Raw genomic sequence first — 18,812 nt, 5'->3', positions numbered from 1 at the left:
ACAAATCAAACACAAATTCCAAGAACTTTATTTAATTCTAACGTTTTTGCAAATGTTAGCAGTCTTTTAACAAAAGAAGATGCATGAAAGATATGCACATGCAAAACTAGGCAGCTGTTTAACCTTGGGGGGATTTTTTTACAATACGCTCAATCTTTTAAAACTTATTTTACATTAAAAAAGATTCACTCTTTATCATCATATACTAAGTTTTCTTTGAGTGATATCTGACAAAATTCACACACTTAATAGTTCAATTCTGGTACACTCTTTCTTTCATGAACTGCCCAATCCCCTCTCCTCTGAGGCAGTTACTTTAAGCATAACAACTAAAAATTTCCACATATTTTTCCACAAGTAGAAATGACTGGATAGTTGTTGCCATGCTTTTCACAGAAGGAATAAACTGTGAATAAGACACACCCATGTGGTAACTAGAAATGTGATGAGGCCATGGGTCTTTAACTGACACAACAAACATATTGACAATCCAAGTTGCGATGAACTCTACAAGCAAGTGAAAAGTGTTCTATCCAAAATCATGTCTTACAAAAAACTGTACTCCATCCAAACAATGCATCTGTACATGTGCTTTTCAGACTTTGTGCAAGAACATCCATGTACATGGCACAATCAGTCCTACTTTGATCCTTCTTGACGCAGATTCGGATGTGCTGTCTATCCATTCATTTCACACAGGAGGGACAAAAATCAGTCCTGTTTATTTTTATCGGTACATTGTACCTCACACATTTAAAATATCACCTCATAGAGGGTTGCTTTCTTATCACCTGATCCTGTTACGATGTATTTGTCATCTGTAGATATATCACAGCTCAGGACAGATGATGATTCTTTTGACTGTAAGTAAACAGAAACCAGGGTTTAGAAAAATAAACGACAGCAAGCTATTTAGCTTTTAAACAAACTCTACAAACCTGAAAGATGCTGGCTCCATAGGGTGTTCTCCAGGCGTTCAGCAAGTTGTCTTTGCCTGTCGTAATAAACCACTTGCCAGAGTAGGCAAACTTTAATGACAAAACACAACTTTCATGCAGATGGAGCTGATACTTGTCTGGTTTTGTCTGGTGAAGTACTTCAACATTACTGTTCTCCATTCTAGGGAAGGAAAACAATAGCTCTGTTTAGTTTGGCCTCTTGCAAGATTTTAAACTGCAATTTTTAATGTGTCAGTTCCAGAATACGAATAATTATTAACATCAGTATTCCAAACAAAACTTTCAAACAAGTGTCCCATATCACCAATGCACGTGAAGCAACATTAATTAACATTATTTCACAATCCAGAACTGATTGATACGTATTGGATATTGTAAGGAAACTCTAAGAATTGATCATTGCTTACCCTACAGCCAGCCAATCACCAGAAGGACAATACCCTAATGAGAAGATCTGTGATGTGAAATCGTGCTGCTGAAGTTGTCGGCCTTCTCTCAGATCCCAAGATCTTACTGTGTTGTCTAAACCACCTGTCAGAAAGAACAGATCAATTAATAGTGATCTGAAATAATTTACTGTACAAAAAAAAAAACTTTAACGCACACAAAGATGGTCACTGGCAAATATACCCACATCCCTTTGTAAAACTGATAGAAGGAACCACACAGAAACTGCATTTGCCTACAAAATCTTCAACCCTTTGACTCACAGAAGTGATTAGCATGTAACTTCTCCCTTTAATTATCCATACATTATCCAGCAAACAGGCAACAAGAATACTTAAACTCATCAGGTTTAAGTTGCTATCTTGATCTAACACCAAATTCTTGTAAAGGGATTTACAAAGAAATGTATAGCAACTAGAGAAGAGAATTAACAATCAGACCTTGGGAGTTTAAAGGCTAAAAAATACCAACACATACAAAACTTGTGAAACAACTTCAACCACATAAACAGAGCATGTATCTTTTAAGGTTTTTTTAATCGATAGTTTCAGAATGATGTTATTAATGACAGATGTGCGCTAGGAAATTATTTGGTCAGAAAAAAAAAAACACCTCCTTACCAGTCCATAACTTGGTCCCATCTGGTGAAATATCAATACAACTTGCACCATCTGTATGACCTTGGAATTGTCTGACTAAAGTTTGATTATGCAAGTCCCAAACTGCAATATTTCCATCACTGCAACAGCTAAAGCAAACTTTGGAGTCTGGACTTATTGCCAATGCATAACATGCTGGTGCATTTGAAGTTAACTCATTCTTTATACGAGGTTGTGACGAGGCTAGATCCCAAATTGTTAGAGTACTAGCTTCACCACCAACAATTAATGTTCTTCCATCAGGCAACAGTCGGCAGGATCTAATGTAGTTATCCCTCTGCCAAAAAAATACACAAATACAAATTAGGTTGCTACTTAGTCTTACAGTCACAAGAAAAACTGAAGATTTGTGGCTGATTCAACCTGATTTATTTTTCTGTAAAAAGTTTCAAGTTCTTAAGACAAGCCCAACAAAAATCAAAACCTAGTGTAGAGTATGTTTTGTTTTTTTCTCCAACAACCATGGCAATGTAGACAATATAAGATGAGCTAAGAATTTGAATATTATCTCACCCTCTCAATGGTGCAAATATGAACTTTATTAACTGCTTACCAAACATTCTAATGTTGATATCGGGCTTTTCCCACTACTTTGACCAATATCCCACACTTTGACACAGCCCTGCAGAAGAAGGAACAATTGCATTACTAAACATCATTCCATACAATAATCCCTTGAAACAAAAAATTGTCATTGCTTAGCTACCTATGATAACCCAAAAACCAAATGAAGTCATTTACATGTAGGATATGATTCTTACTTTTCCTCCTGTGTAAACATGACGAGTTGGATGGCTTATCGTGACAGCACAGACTACTTCCCCATGATTAAGTTGATTGATCTGTCTGGCATGCCGTGGGATGTTTGAACCAATCAGCGCATCAGGTGGAAATGGTACAGCTTGCATTTGGCCATCACCACTGACATAAAATGAATATGCAGGTTTACCCCCTGGGGGTCCTGCAGGGAGACCTGGTCCCAGAGGAGGCATACCAACTCTTGTTGCAGGGGAACCATGTTCAAAGCCAACCTGTTCAAATGTGAATTTTCAAAGGTCAAACACTACAAAGAGGTGTCAAACATGACTTTACCACAACTTGGAATTGACCTTATCATTTAGCCTTAAACTTCCAGAAGTGACTACATGTACTTTCTCCCTGTGATATCCAAACATTTTCCAGCAAACAGGTGATGAGAATACTTCTCACTAATTTACAGGAAAATTTGTAGCAGCCAGAGGGGAGAACTAACAGTCAGATCTTAGTAGTTAAAGGGTTTAAAAAGGAGATAGGAGTTTCATGCAAAGAGTTACCTGACCAGATTTAAATGGCATAGGCTGTATTTTTATCCAGATTTAGAGCACATCCTTTCATTAACTTTCACAAATTTTTAAAATTAAGACCAGCTGCGTCTCAACTGGATAAATCAACAGAAAATTTTCCATTCATATCTCAAACAGGGCTCGATGACCAAATCACTGACACTGCACCAACACCAGGAGCAAAATCATCACATGATAACAAGGTATGGTCGAGATGTCTTTGACAAAGACAGTAGAAAAAGCATTTCATAATAATTCCTTAGGATAAAATTTGCCCTAAAACAACTTCCTAGACAAGGCAGTGGACAATAATGAGGGTAAATTAACTTTTGCTTGAAAGAAACTAAACAATTTCATACCAGTGATCTACCATAACCAATTCCACTGGCAGACATTCCTGGAGTCATCACTGAGGGTGAAAATGATGTCGGACTTGAAAGTTCACTGCAAATGAAAGTTGTTAGAATAGAGAAAAATTACTTTTCAAATACTCATTGTTGATAAAGACAACAACCTCCTTCCAAAAGTGCAGAACTCCCTCAATAAATCTCTCAACAAAGTTATAGAGTTCTTCATACATTGTGAGTAACACCTGCATGGACTGTGCTCATCAAACTCAGTGCTGTGAGGTTTACCATAGCTGAGTTCCCACAAATCTATTTCACATCACTTGACCCTTCACACCCTAACAACAGCATGTATACTCTCCTTACTGTTCTCAATACTTTTCCTAAGGTGCTGACAAGGAGAATTTAGAAAACAATCAGGGGCTTCTTTAGTTGATAATCATTTCCTTTATTCTGGTGACCTTAATGTGTGATTCAGGGGTGATAATGTAAGAAGAAATTAGATGCTAGTCACTCTTAAAGGTCAAAGGTTCTAAAGAGATGGCAAATTTTGAGCTTGGTCTTCGAATAAAGTAAGTTTTTTCTTTTTTGCAAAAAGCATGGAATGAAGAAGAACCTTGTTAAGAACTCAGTTGTTACTACTCTCTACACTCATGACAAACTGAGTAACATTTTTATTCACATTTAATAATTGAGCAACAAATACTTTTTCAACACAAAGTAAATTCCTACCCAGCAATAGCATTGACATATGGGTAAGGTCCTCCTGGTACGGACATTGCTGGCCTCACAGCTGGTGCAGCTGGAATTATTGGATACACAAACAAATGAAATACTTATCACTATTTACATTAAAAACCACAGTACTGTTGTGATGACTACCTTCTAGCCAATGTTTCTTATCCATCTTTTGTTAAAGTTATTACAATAAAATGAAGACACAAAGGAGAAAAACACAAAATTGAAGACCTACAGTATGGCTCAGGCAGCAAAGAAGAGATGTTTGAGAAAACACAGTTTTATTTTTGCCTTTCAGTGCAAAGAAATGGCAATCAGAATGACAGTCTTTACACAAGAACACAACTCACCGACTGGTGTTTTGACCGAAGGTGATGATCTTGATGGGCTTTTCCTTCCAGATGAGCCTGTCTCTGATGTTTGTCTTTCAAGCACAGCTTTGCTTTCAGACTGCAGGGGTAAAATTCAGCCAATATATTATGATCAAGTAATAAGCAATGAAGTCAAACTGCAACATGGCAAACCAGAGGAAAAAAGTGTTTACCTTTGGGTGTTTGGATGAAGGTGTTGATGAAGATGAAGATGGGTTGGTAGGAGATCCAGAGTCTTTCCTAACTTTTTTGTCACTTAGAGGGGGTGAGTCAGGTCCATTTTCTACTCTGGGAGAATTAGCATCCTTGAAAAAAATATAAGGTGTTGAAGTTAATTAGAAATGACTACATATTTCACAAAGAAAGGCCTCAGCAAACAGGAGAGTCCTTCTAACTACTTGCAAAGCCTTCTAGAAAGCACTGTAGGAGTAATGGAGGAGTAATATGTTTAAGTTCCAACATCTTCAGATTGGTAACAAAATAAATTAAACAATAGTCCACAGAATATTACCTCATTGGAGACATCCACAACTAAATCACCATCACTTTTTTCTGCATCACTCTCCTTGAAAAGAGCCAAATATATTAATAAATAAATGTACTTATTTAATTACTTAAAAACCATACAGTTGAGTACACAGCATGTCCTTACCCCTGAATCTTTGTCATCTCTCTTTCTTTTGCTGTTATTCTTTGTTCCTAGCAAAACATGAGAAGAAAACAGAATAAGAATACGATTTAAATTGAGCCCAGTTCTACCAGAGAGCAAATCTGTGAGACAGCAGCAGCATCACCTTCAAATGTGCACTCACCATTAACATGTCTTTCTCGTTCTCTTTCTCTGTCGCGATCCCTGTCTCTTTCTCTGTCACGTTCTCTGTCTCTGTTTTCCCTGTCTCTATCTCTATCTCTGTCTCTGTCTCTTTCCCGTTCTCTTTCTCTATCTCTTTCTCGCTCCCTGTCCATGTGTCCATCATCACTACCATGTGACGACAAGTCAGATGCTCTGTATTTTTCTGATGGCCGCATGTGTCCCAGCGGCGAGAGGGAATTCTAAAAGAAAATTTATGATTAGCAAAGAAAAAATAGAGACCTTTAACACCAAAAAAATAATTGAAAGTGGTGGAAATAGTAGTGAAAATACTCTTACCATGCCATCTAGTGGGATGAACGGAACATAAAAGAAAGAACAAAAACTGAATTAGAAAAAGTACCAAAAAAAACAAAGACCAGTTACAAAAAGAGACTTGTTTTTACTACAGTTGGAAAGTCCATTGAAATCTGAGGGTTGCAAGGGAATCTTACAACACAAACAAAGTTACTCTACAAAGAAAACACTTGAGGAACAAAAACAACTATGTAAACAGCCAAAACTCTTCAGAACCACAATTGGGTAAGGCAGCATTTAAGGTCTTTTCAATAAACATGTTTACATAATAATTTTTCCTCCTGATTGAGGTGTCTTTCCAAAAGATCTCTAGGAAACCTATTCTTCAAGTCTATTACCTTTGTCTTCAGGTTTCATCATAGGCAAATGAGGAGGCTGAACTGACAGGTTGGAAAGAGCAAGAAGTCCTGAGGTAGCCCCAGGTGGAAGCTGTGGGGGCGTGGCACCAGGGTGGGGCAGTGGTATTGTGGGAGGATGGCCATGGAGACCTTGTAGACCCTGATGGAGTTGCTGTTGCTGTAGATAGAAACGAACTGAATTTTAACCTTAACTATTTTATTTCTCATCACTTTTGACAACTACAATATATTTACTAGAAGGAATGCATTGACCCTCACACAGCTCAAACATGAAAAGCTTTAAAATGCTCTATAACAAAACTGAAGCACAGCCCAGCTGCAATTGGGATAACTGAATTTTAAATAAATGTTTACTGAAGAGATATGCTTGAGGAGTCATGGAAGCCTTCAAGAGGATGTCACTCACACAAGATTTCTCAAACTGAGTGGCAAAAAGGTGTACACCCCTCAGCATGACACAAAATCATGGCACTAACACTGGGGGGTGATGGTTGAAAAAACATTCCAAATTTAATTCAAAAATAGCCTCCAATAGCCCCTCCTGTAATACCACTGAGCAAAAACACTTAAACTTCTTGGGAACAAACAAAAATAACTTTGTTATCATGGCCCCCAGCACTGCAGCCATCAGGAAGAGTATGGAAGATAATACATATTTGAAGAATTGGAACTCTGCTGTTTATAGTAATAAGTAATGATCAGTTGAATGCTCCATAAATATTCAGCTTGTAAAAGTTTGCAAAGCTCAATACACTAATAACAATATTGTAAAAAATTCTAGATGCCAGATCACTCTTCTATTTTCAAGGTCCAAAGATCAAAATTCATTTAGCATAAGTGGTTATTTGTTCAAGATTACAGTGATAACAAGGTGACTCCAGCAAGATGGTAACAATAGACAAGAATCCATTAACACTATCCACCATATGTCAACAGAAAGAAAATATTTTTGAACAGAATAGGACTTTGGACAAGTCAAGCCTTGCTATCACATCATCACCTTCAGTTCACTAAGAGAAAAGCTACATTTACTTTGTATCATGCTAACAAAACTAGCCTCCTTTGAACAAAACTACCTTTCAGATAGCAGAACAACTGGTGAATTCAAACAGTGTAATCCTTCTACCACTCATCAGTTTAAAAGATTTTCTTTAACTCATTATCTCTTTAAATTGAGCATGGTTTCTTGTTTCAGACCTCTTCTTGATGATCAGATTATCCAAAAAAAGAATGTATCAGAATTTAATACCTAGTAATCTGATTAGTGGGGCACATTCCTAAGATTCTGTCAACACTGTAAGGCTATTTAAACACATACAAAGCAACATTTACCCTAACAGTATAATACAGCAGTTAGGCATACTTCAGTGGAACTTGAGCCAAAAATAACAAAAGGCTAACTCAGACAAAAGGTAAATAAACATTTTAAACTATTCGAGTGCTCATTTATCAAAGAAAGCTGATTAAATTACCAGCCCAGATGCTCAGGAATAGATAAAAATCAACATTAGAATTTGTGAGAGTGTCAGTTCTGCATTTAACTGAAAAGTGCCACGACACCTTTATCTCATTTTCGTCTATCTGGCAAACCTGTACTTAAAGATAATTACAAAATTACTGAGTCTAGGGCCTAATATTGATTGAATATCACAATTTACCTAGTACATATCAATATCACAACAAGCTTCATGTGGAAGCCAAGCTCTAAAAAGCCATACAATTGTTTTGCCACAGAAAAAAAAGTTAACACCCTTTAGCTACTACTTGTTCACCTGAGGTCTGTCTTACCCTTTTTGATCTTTGATGTACAATATAATATATCACTCACATTCCAATGCAAGAAAAAGGAAATTTCAGCACACAAACAATATCTCCAAGTACCTAACACAGTTTCCTATCATTTTCAAACCTGACTAGTTTTGGAATTCTTCTTGCGAAATATTGATCAATACATTCTCAATGGGGAAAATGATATAAGAGAGAAAATTTCCAGGTGTTAGATATTGTGCCTGCATCATAGCACTGAATTCTCAGCACTCAATTGAATTATGTGGTCCATTTATTTTACAAAGACTTAAAATTTTAGAATCAGTACCTAACAATGGCAAAAAAAACACCAGCCATAAAACATCCCTTATCCTTTTCAATGAAAACATCTTTTAAAAAGTATATTTTTTACTGCACCAAAACAGGTGACAATCTTTGTCTCTATGTTACAGAGCCCAGTTAGTGCCATCACGTATTTCTCATCAACTTTTTTTTTTTCACAACTTCAACTATTTTTCACATCTTAAACTTTTTTTGTGACTTCAACTTTTTTTTGTGACTTCAACTTTTTTTTCATGACTTTAACTTTTTTTTGTGACTTAACCTTTTTTTTTAAGACTTCAAACTTTTTTCACAACTTTAACATTTTCTCAAACCCCACTTTGAGCTACATGGGTGGGGACAGGGGTAATAATCAGCCCCTCCTATATGCTTATCATCCATATTCTGAACCTTTGTTTCCAATCCTCAATTGTTTGTTACAAAACAGTGAATACAAACTTTACCCTTTAACCCTTAAGAGTGACTGGCATCCAGTTCTCCCTTACAATATCAGCCCTGAATCAAACATTAAGGGCATGAGAATAAGAGAAATGATCAACAACTAAAGAACTCTTGACTGTTAAACAAATTCTCCTTTTCAGACCCTTAAGAAATGTATAGAGAACAGTATGGAGAATATGCATACTGATGTTAGGGTGTAAAGGGTGAATCATTGATGAATACTTGCATTCTGACATTTCTCTCCTACTTTCTTTCCCCACAAATCTCCTTCCCATTTTCTAATACTTTCCCTGGTTCCCACCTCCCCTCCATCTCAAAAACTTAGGGTAATGGTTGAGATCTTACCCCAATAATGGCATTCAATTCGGTCATCGTCACCTGTTTGGCTCTCTCTACTGCTGCTGCAACTTGTTGTTGGTGCTATAAAAAGAATCGGACACAAAAAGATTAGCACTAAACAAGATCGACAAAACATGAAAAAGAATCTGTTAAAATCATTTAATAGAAAAGTATCCCAATAAAACTTTAATCACAATTTAGGTCTAGAACTTGCTTAAATGCATTCTTCATGGCCAAAGTGACTTCCACTCTCCTCGACTGGAACCAATTCAGATTAGTCTGCATGAAGAATTAATAATCATTGAGTGAAACTTTATTTACATTCCAAATTGTTTTTATCACGTAACTGCTGTTTCAATTTCCATGTTCACAAACTCAATCTTTCAGGTAATCTTTGTGAATTGTGTCATGTCTGTAATATTTAGTGCAATCATTCAGTAGCCAATTGGTACTGGAATTTTGGAATTTATATTACAATATGTGCAGGCAAAATCTTCATTAAATCACCCCACAGTGGCCTTGTTTGATGACAAACAGCTCTACATTAACAAACCCTGGAGGTTGTTGAAAGGAACTCTTCTTAAAAAAATATTCGTAATAATAAATAGGCTATCAATTTTGACAGACATGAGCTGAGAACTTTTTGTGTCAACACTGGAGAATACTACAAACTATATCAAATCACACTTTGTATATAAAAAATGCATCAAAGTAAGCCGCCAATAAAAGAAGAGAAAGATCAAGATTTTTAGAGACCCTGTGGAACCATTTGTTGATGAGATTAGGGGATTACCTATACCACCCCATTGCTGAACCTTCTAGTAATTAATGACAGCATGTGATGATGATGATGTGTACTCATTCACTAGTCTGTCAGTCACACCTTCTGTACTTGATTTAAAAGGTCGCAAGAGAAGCACATGAAAGAGAAATATTCACCCTTTCACTATAAAACAGAACATATTTCTGCTTATGAGTGGACTCACAAAATACTCACATCTTGAGAGAGAAATGGTATGATTTGTGCACAGATTGCATTTAACCTTTTAGCTATCTCTGTCTGAAAAAAATTAAAATAAACAAATATCAACTTTCCCATAAGTTTGTATGATTTAAATATGAATGATATTTAACAATAATTTGCACACATTGATATAAATTATTAAGAAAAATCTAGGAGAAAAACAAAACAATGACAAGAAAGACAGTTGAATGAGACTGTTTTATGTCCATGCAGTAACAAAACCATCCCTCAAATTAGCCTACAAGTAATGAAAACACAACAGAGATCACATCGTTGATTATTCTAGAAGAATTCTTTGTTTCCATAATTGATCATATTTTTCCTGTTGCTTAAAATTGTTACACTCCAGAGAGCTGTCTGAATAGGAAATTTGCTCAATTTTGTGGTTATTCTGCAGAGGAAGCAATGTTTAACAAACCGACTTCCTTTCACAGTTGAGTAATTTTATCGTTAAGTGCAAACTGTGCTGTATCCTCTAAACCATAAAAAAATACCCAATGAGGCTTCACAAACAAGTTCGGTTAATTTCATCTTTCTCAACCTTTGCTCTTCATTTTTTAACACCGAGAAGTAAAAGCAGTACTGAGATTGGACACATCAATTCTTCCAATCACATTAAATTATTTTGATTATGAATATTTTCTAAGTAAGAAATTGTTGGCTCACCCGCAAGGTGATCACACAAAAATTAGGGACCACCTTGTAAACAGAGCCATATTCGACATATCACGTCCCGACAATTACATACATTGACGCGACTACAACCTGCATTAAATTAACACCACGACAAAGACAACGTGATGACAATATAAATCCCTTTGGGATGACAGACGCATGACATGGCTGATTGATCTGCTTTACTCTCTCGCTTAATCTTGGTATTCAGTTCCCATAACGGATTATTTGATTACAGCTCGAGCGCGCACTAATATGGCCGCGGCGTGAGCGCAGAGGCGATCGAACGAGAGCGTTCTAGCCCCGAGCAGGTGAGGGGCTATGCAAACGACTTGTGCCAAAATAAACAAATTTACACGAGCTACAATTAAGAATAGAAAGCTTGACATATTTTAAAAAGCCTCTAAAACCGTCAGCGGAACGTTTAAGTATCTTGTATTCACCGTAGGCTTTGTATTCAATTTGCAATTAATTCTTCCGTAGCCATTCTTGTTTATATTAGGACACCAATTTACCAGGCTGTTTGAGAAGTCAAGGCTTCAAGTAGATTTTAATTTGCATTTCGGAAAGGAAAAATGTAAACCATTAGAGGTTGTCGCCTCAAAGTTTGTCTAAGGTGTAATGCAAGACTGTTGATGAATAAACCATGCCAAAAATTTAATCCTTAATTTTGCGGGAGATAAAGCGACTCAAGGACATACTTTCAAGTCCACATTTCCGTTCAATAGTGTTTGTCTTTCGGACTGGATGAATGTCAGCAAAGCTTGCCAAAAATAATTCGCTCGTTTATCTATCAACGGCTTATCTCAACGAGTGGTCGTATCAAGTGATGTCGCCAAAAAGATGACTTCTTGATCTCGTTGAGAGGAATTTACATTGTAGGAACCATCACTGGCAAACCCACTTTCTATCACATTGTCACGTAGTGTTACAGACCTGTTTATGCATCTCCACGTTGAGTCCATATGACATCTCGTAATACTGCAAGAAAAAATAAAAACAAACGTCATTGAAGTGTGAACTTTCCGAGAAGCGTTCTCACTGAACGTTGTAAGTGACATGCAATGTCGGCATAACGTGGGGTTAGATTCAAATCTTTAATCCCAACATGCTCCGTAGGAACACATCTGCTTGTAGCTACTGAACAATACACTATACAAGTCGGCTAGCCGATTTCTTGGGATTACAAGATTAAAACGCCGAGCTAAATTTCTTCCACAAATACAGATCAACTATCTATTGCAAATTAATTACAGCGGGGCGACTCCATTATTACACAATTAGAAGGAAAAGGCCTTGGGCTACACGGTCAGAAAAGCTATTAACCTAATACAAACCTTATCGGGAATATAAACGAACACTTGGTATTCACATCTTGAGGCCAAAACCTCTAACGTCACAGAAAAGTAAACAATAGCAAAGATGACTGGCTCAATAGTTTTTTGCTTTCCAAATAACAAAAGTAGCCCGAGCTCGTATTTCGTGAATACACAATTTTTAGGCTACAAAGATGTGCGCGCGTGTTAATCGAAAGGTCCTTGAGGTTGACATGAGCAAAATACTGGATAAAAGCACGTAACATCGAAAAGATCTTGCTTACCATAACATAATGCCTTTGCATCTCTGTCTTCTCGCTTGCTAGCTTTTCACACTCTAACTTCAAGCTAAAAGCAAGAAAACAGTACAATGTAAATATTGTGTTGAAAGCCTACGATAAGATTAACTTTACATGACATAATGGCTCGATGCTTCTAAAATAAATTAAAGTTATACGCCGAGCTAGGGGCTTCTGAAGACCCTTTTCGCTGGGCATCACATCGTAAATCGAAATTCACGCCTCATAAGCCATTTGCCAAACTTTAACGCGCCAAACTTCTACGAACACAAATGATGTTTTCGGGTCGGTCAATTCATGCAGGGAACAGTAATCAACAGACTTGAGAACTTACCTGTGGTACTGTGCTTGAAGAAAGTTAAATTCTTCTTTGATACGATCGCATGAATCGGCTACAGTAAACTTGAATGGTTGGCCGGAAGGTTGATGCGGTGTCTGGGAGAGGGAGGAAATTACGATTTTTGAGCTCGACTTGTGAAAGAGCCGGGGTGTCACATTACGAGAGCCTGTTTTACAATAACTACCATTTCAACACGAATTTTCACTTACCGTATGTCGACTTTGATACATGTTGGTCGACAATCCTTGATAGCCTTGTTCAGTGATAGCCAGAAAGTCGCGAGTTAAGCGAAGTCCAAATTTTCCACACACTCACAATAAGTTGTCTCAACACAGCATATTGAAGTACTCAAGCATTTCGCGAACCGTTTGTTCACGCTCGGGTCGCTACCAACGACTAGTGGGCTCGGGTGCAAATCGTTTCTATCGATTAGACACTTTGAATTAAGTCACACAGTAAGTTGGAGTAGAATCGTTTTTGGCCGCTTCGGACGAAAAGTTTACCACGCTTTAAGTCCACAACTCAGCGACGAAACTTGAACAAATATCAGCGTTGAAATCGACACAGCAAAATGACACGGGAAAACGCGGCACGCGGTCCACCAACATGTAACACCATAACACCCCAGGGGGAACACCATATATGGAAAGTGTTTAATCTATATTTATTGCCAATCTAGTCAAAACCAATCAAACATGACTCAGGGACAGAAATATCCCACGTGGTTTTGTGTCATCTCGTGGGGTAAACAAGGCCCAATCAACGTTAAGAGTGTGTGAAAAAACACCCGAAACACCTGCATTCTTGCCGCCTTAATGAGATCAAGGGTGTCATTCAGACTTTAACGAGCTGCTTGAGATGTCAATCAAAGTAACGTGGTATAGTGTTGACAAAAGAAGTGGTCCGCCCACAGCGAGTTCTTCAAATGAACGCTTTGTAAATTGGTTTCCAATATCGCCAAACCAAACAATGGAAATCAGCAATTTTACCGCATTGACCAATCACTCGCGACTTCCTTTCACAAATTGCACAGGGTCTTGCATCTTGGTGGTCAAAATAGATAGCGTTTTAGATCACGTTTCACAGTCTTTTGGCTGCGCCATGATGCGTGAATAAATCGCTCGTTTCTGGAGTTTTCGCCGAAAGACGACTGAAAACGCCCTGTCTTAGATCGAAAAAAGCTCCTCGATCCAATATTTACCGAGCGCTTCAGCGCGTTAGTCTTCCCACTACACAGAAAATTATTCTGACAATTGATAATTTTAATACGTATGTACTGGCCGAGTCCCTCATAAAATATTTGATTTTGTTATCAAGAAATTGAATGTGGGAGAAAGCGGATCTGTAATCTCCCATCTTACTGAATTACTCCCGGCGGGCATTCGCAAATATATAGCACTCGGGCGCCGGCTTGACGCCGCAAAGACACATTGAGTTCTAAAGATAAAAGCTTAATTAACACAATAATCGCGAGATGAGTGTTGCTAATTAGTGATGGTGTAATTACGTAAATTACAGAGTCTAATCGCACTAATGACTTGAGAATTGTAATGAAAAACACAAGAATCACGTGGGGCTATTTATGAGCGACAACAACACAGGGTCAAGTTGTCGCGATCCTCGATTGGTTGAATTAATTCGGGGCCAACTTTAGAGCTTACGTTTGGGTGATATAGACAAACTGAACTGATAACAATTGACCAATTTAGCTACAGAATCTGATGTTTATCATAAATGACACGTGCAAGGACTCTATAACCTGAAGCAATTGAAACCAGCTTAAGATTTAGTCGTCAGGAAGCAAACACGAATCATTGTTCAAAGGATTCAGGACAACACGAAAGTCAAAACACGGGAACCCGTGTTATTCAACACGTTTAGTACAGCCGCTTTGGTTGTTTAGACTTATTGAAAAGCCACAAAGAGCATTTAGACTGGTTTGATTTGCCCCTCGAGTAATCAAAGTGGCTCTGACCGTCTAAAACTCTAATGTAAAATAGAGTCGTGGATTATTCAGCGTGCATTGTTTACGCAGACACTCGGAGCCTGATTGAAATTGATAATGCATACGATTTCTAAAGAATATTGTGTTTCGCTCACACGCACTAAGTTCCGACCTACAGAGCGGGTTTTATGTGTTATCAACACTCACATCATCCGCTCGCATTAGAGAGTAAGGTGACACTATATCCCCAATGCGCATGTCATACCAATTTTTGAGATTTACTTTCACGAAGCACGAAAAATATCCTCACTCTCCTAGCGAGACAATTCGTGCCGAAGGCATGTTTGTGGCATCTTAAACATTTTATTTTTTTCTATTATTTAAAGGTGCTGGCCAAATTGACAAAGAAAACCGTTTATCAACTTAGCACGACATTTTCATCCAGGTGCAGATGTTCGCGACCGCGGCTGGTTTTAAACGACTTAATGCAAAAGGAAAAATCTCCACAGACGCACTGAAATTAAAACAAAAGCGCTGGAAAATAACTTCCTTATAAATGCATCCGCCAGTACGGAGACAACTTTAAAGATCATGCTGTGGACGAAATTTGGTTTTCTGTAAAAAAAAAAAACAAAAACAAAAACAAAAAAGAAAATATCCCTTTGGCGATACGATGAACCCTGGACTATAAGATTCGTGCCCCTTGCCAACTTGAACCCACAACAAAACAAAACACGGCTCGTAATTTTAAATGAATATTTGGTCAAAGCTGCTCGCCAAATATTGAAATAAGACAACCTGATGACAACGCGCGCACTACATTGGTCGATGACAATATGTGGTTGACCGAGCGGAACTCAATCATTTGAAAGCAGCGGACGTGCTTAATAACGCAGACAGAAGTTGTTTTGTTTGCGTTGTGTTCTGAGTGAGTCCCACAAAACCGCAAATCTATCAGCGCTGAATGAAGGCAGTCAGCCAGAACTTATTTACTTTAAAGCTGCATCAATAATTCATGCCTGATAAAATGGAACTGTTTTGAAAATACAGCTGCTTGAAAATATTTTCTTATCGATGGTCCCGATAATAAAATCCTCTCCCGCTTTTTCAAGTTCCTCTACTAGCCAGTAGCTCAGGCTAAGGGCGATCAGGGACAGACAAGCACTTTGAGTACAAAGCTGTTTTTAGTGCTGAAAGCAATCAAGGAATGAAAATAGATCTGTCAAGACCATCACTCGCCAATATCATCCAAACCGCGCAACCTCAAAAGAGACCAGTATTGCTTCATGACCATGTTCACTTCGGTAAAATTATCCATGGCCAAAAATAACACCGACGTCGTGGACAGATTTCTTTGTCAAAACGTTGTTGCGATGAAAACGTAAATTATGACTTTTTGCGCCTCGAAGGCGTCGCTTTGTTTTGTTCCTCATTGAACTGTGAAACTGCTTAGCTACCATAAACACTAAAAGTAATCGATTGACGGCGAACAAACAGACGCCTTCTGAAAGTTTATTTACCAGTGCTTTACAAATCACAAGTGAACAAAGAAATTGCCGAAATAAAGTTTTGATAGTAGCTCACCTACTGGACCCTACATGTAAATTGACGACTCTCCTAGATTCAAGGACAATCAATTTTTTCGCTTTTTTCACGCCAATTTACACTTTTTTGAAGGAAATATTTCAATCACACGACACATTCCCAACGCTTTCAAAGGCTGAGCCAATTCATGCATGATTCATCCATCATTGGTTTTGAGGTTGCCCGTTATCTCTTGGCAGAACTTATGAGGCGGAACTGTGCGCATACGAAATCTTCTGAATCTTGTTAAAACCACTCAAACCCTGTCTGCTTTCGGCGTAATCTAGATGAATTAATCGGCTTTTAAGGAGCGCTGAAAATGGATCCCTTGAAAGGGAAAGGAAATTTGCAAAGGAACTATTAGCTCTGAGATCTACTGAATTGCGAGCGCTAGATTACTTTGGCTTCCTCTTTATTTATACATGCAAAACAGTCAAACTTTTCAATTGCCCCTATAAGAATCAAAACACGAGGTCAATGTCTGCAAAATAAATAACAATTTAAGTTTTCTTTAAAACTTAAATCAACAAAAAGCGTTCACCATATAATGTGGAAGATCCTGTGTAAATGACATAAGTAAACAATTCCTCAATGTTGATCGAGAGTTACCGAGAAAGCTTGGAAACGGCCAAATTAAAAATGATAGATTAAAATAAAATCTTACTGTTTAGCTTTTGTTTGATACAAGCTTATTTCTCAGTAACACAAAAACTGCCGATATTTCATATTCGACAGTAGATTTTTGCCTTATGTAAATCATAATATTTTGTAAAAATTGCTTAAAGTGGATCTGAAATTCAAATTTCCCGATACCGAAGACAAAAGCTTTTTACACTTTCTTAATGGCATGAATTTTCCCGTTTTTAGTTATTTGATTAAGACACAGAAACATTTAAGAAAATCTTTGTCGGATGGGTTAAGAAACGGAATTAATTGTTTCATTTTATGTTTTTTCATTCATTATAACTTCTGCGCAAATGATTTTACACCGAAGAAATCGACCACAGACTTTGAGATACCTCTGGCAACGTTTCTTAACTCTTAACCTAATTTGTGCATTTACATTTGCAAACAAAGACTATAAAAGTTCTGACAAAATAAAACCTAAAATATTTTTTACTATAAAGAAATTACAAGCCTACCTAAAAGCAAACTTTTGGACAATTTGTTTTCGCTTCCACATTCTACAATATCATGTTTGCTTTCTTGTGTAATTAAATGAATCTTAAATTGGGTTTATGAATATTCAAGACTGTTCCTAAGCCTATCCGTATTTACCGAGAAAAACAAATCTGTTTGACAGAAAAAGACTTTGAATTAAAAGAAAAGAAGCGGCATTAAGAGAAAATCACTTTGCAAAGAGTTTTTAATGTAAATATCTTAAGCGCCATGCCACAGCTAAATGAGTTTTAAATATTGTAATCTTATCGGTTAAAATCGAGAACCGAAGCCTATTTTATGAGTTTTTGCGGTTCTTTTCGTGGTTCAAACATAGCCGTCTTGTAATTAAAGAGTAAAGATTAACGAATTATGAAAGAACCGGATAATACGAACATAATGTTGCGGTCTAGAGCGCAAGTTTAAGACTCGGTTTGCACGCAAACCAACACAAAATAACCCGCAGTTTTGGTGGTTAGGGCAAGATCACCAACATGAAAATTTAAAGGCTTCACAGCACAACGACGCTAAAATCACGTTAAAAGCACACATTTCAATATTTACCAAAAAAAAAAAAACCAAAACAGAAAAAGACCAGCAAGGTCAGCAAAATTCAATTTCCAGAATAAATCAAGCAACATTCTTCGCTGAAAATGTTTTGTTTGCGGTGTGCATAGCTCATATGCGGTTGAAAATTTCTGTTCATAAATTCTCCGCATAAAGAGATGCTATGGCACTTCGTCATTTTTGTTATCTCAAAGTAACAAGATTTGCATCTATTTTGGGTGAACTGTGGGTTTTACGGCTCGGCTGACTATGCATAAAGCGATTTTCATCTTGATGTTTGGTTTTCTTTCTTAATCCGGGATAATTTCAGCTGCTTTTTGAGGGATTGAGGTTGAATTTAGAATTCCAGCGATAAAAGTTACAACTCGTAATAAATTCTGCAATGACCACAATGTTCGAGGATAACAAAAAATTAATTATTAGAAAACAGAAGAAATAGATTCATCGCGTAAAAGGGAAAAAATGTCCGAAAGAGAAATATACTTTAAAAGCTGAGCGCAAATGTAATCCACGGTCAAAGAATATTTTTGGACTATTTTTATATACGGGAATTAAACCGGGAAGATTAAACATTTCAGCTGGTTTACCACGCCCATAATGAGCCATCTCGGGTAAAACTCGTCATGGAGATTTTATACCTTTCAC

At 37.3% G+C, this 18,812-nt stretch overlaps 1 protein-coding gene across 1 annotated transcript; it reads right to left on the bottom strand.

Annotated features, from left to right (window-relative positions):
• Positions 1–7: 7 nt before the first annotated feature.
• LOC131784119 (transducin-like enhancer protein 1) lies at positions 8–13,538 on the bottom strand. Its single transcript, XM_059100912.2, has 21 exons — positions 13,123–13,538; positions 12,908–13,008; positions 12,559–12,622; positions 11,895–11,939; positions 10,257–10,319; positions 9,266–9,340; positions 6,350–6,527; positions 5,994–6,001; positions 5,656–5,896; positions 5,496–5,542; positions 5,355–5,408; positions 5,017–5,148; positions 4,823–4,922; positions 4,467–4,536; positions 3,747–3,831; positions 2,827–3,096; positions 2,619–2,687; positions 2,027–2,342; positions 1,367–1,490; positions 939–1,119; positions 8–861 (listed from the first exon to the last, which is right to left on the bottom strand). The coding sequence occupies exons 1-21, from the start codon at positions 13,141–13,143 to the stop codon at positions 754–756; spliced, it is 2,352 nt and encodes a 783-aa protein (XP_058956895.2). The 5' UTR covers positions 13,144–13,538; the 3' UTR covers positions 8–753.
• Between the last annotated feature and the right edge of the window lie 5,274 nt (positions 13,539–18,812).

Source organism: Pocillopora verrucosa, chromosome 4 (assembly GCF_036669915.1).
Source record: "Pocillopora verrucosa isolate sample1 chromosome 4, ASM3666991v2, whole genome shotgun sequence".
NCBI classification, from domain to species: Eukaryota; Metazoa; Cnidaria; class Anthozoa; order Scleractinia; family Pocilloporidae; genus Pocillopora; species Pocillopora verrucosa.
Note: the sequence above shows the minus strand (reverse complement) of the source record. Positions and strands in the feature narration are given on the sequence as shown.

Bases quoted from the DNA above. Each gene is read 5' to 3' on its own strand.
- LOC131784119 (XM_059100912.2), bottom strand. From the start codon at position 13,143: ATGTATCAAAGTCGACATACG. The intron at 6,528-9,265 runs GTAAGATCTCAA...TTCTATCTACAG, and splicing joins AATTGAATGCCATTATTGGG to CAACAGCAACTCCATCAGGG. The intron at 2,688-2,826 runs GTAAGAATCATA...CTTCTTCTGCAG, and splicing joins ATGTTTACACAGGAGGAAAA to GGCTGTGTCAAAGTGTGGGA.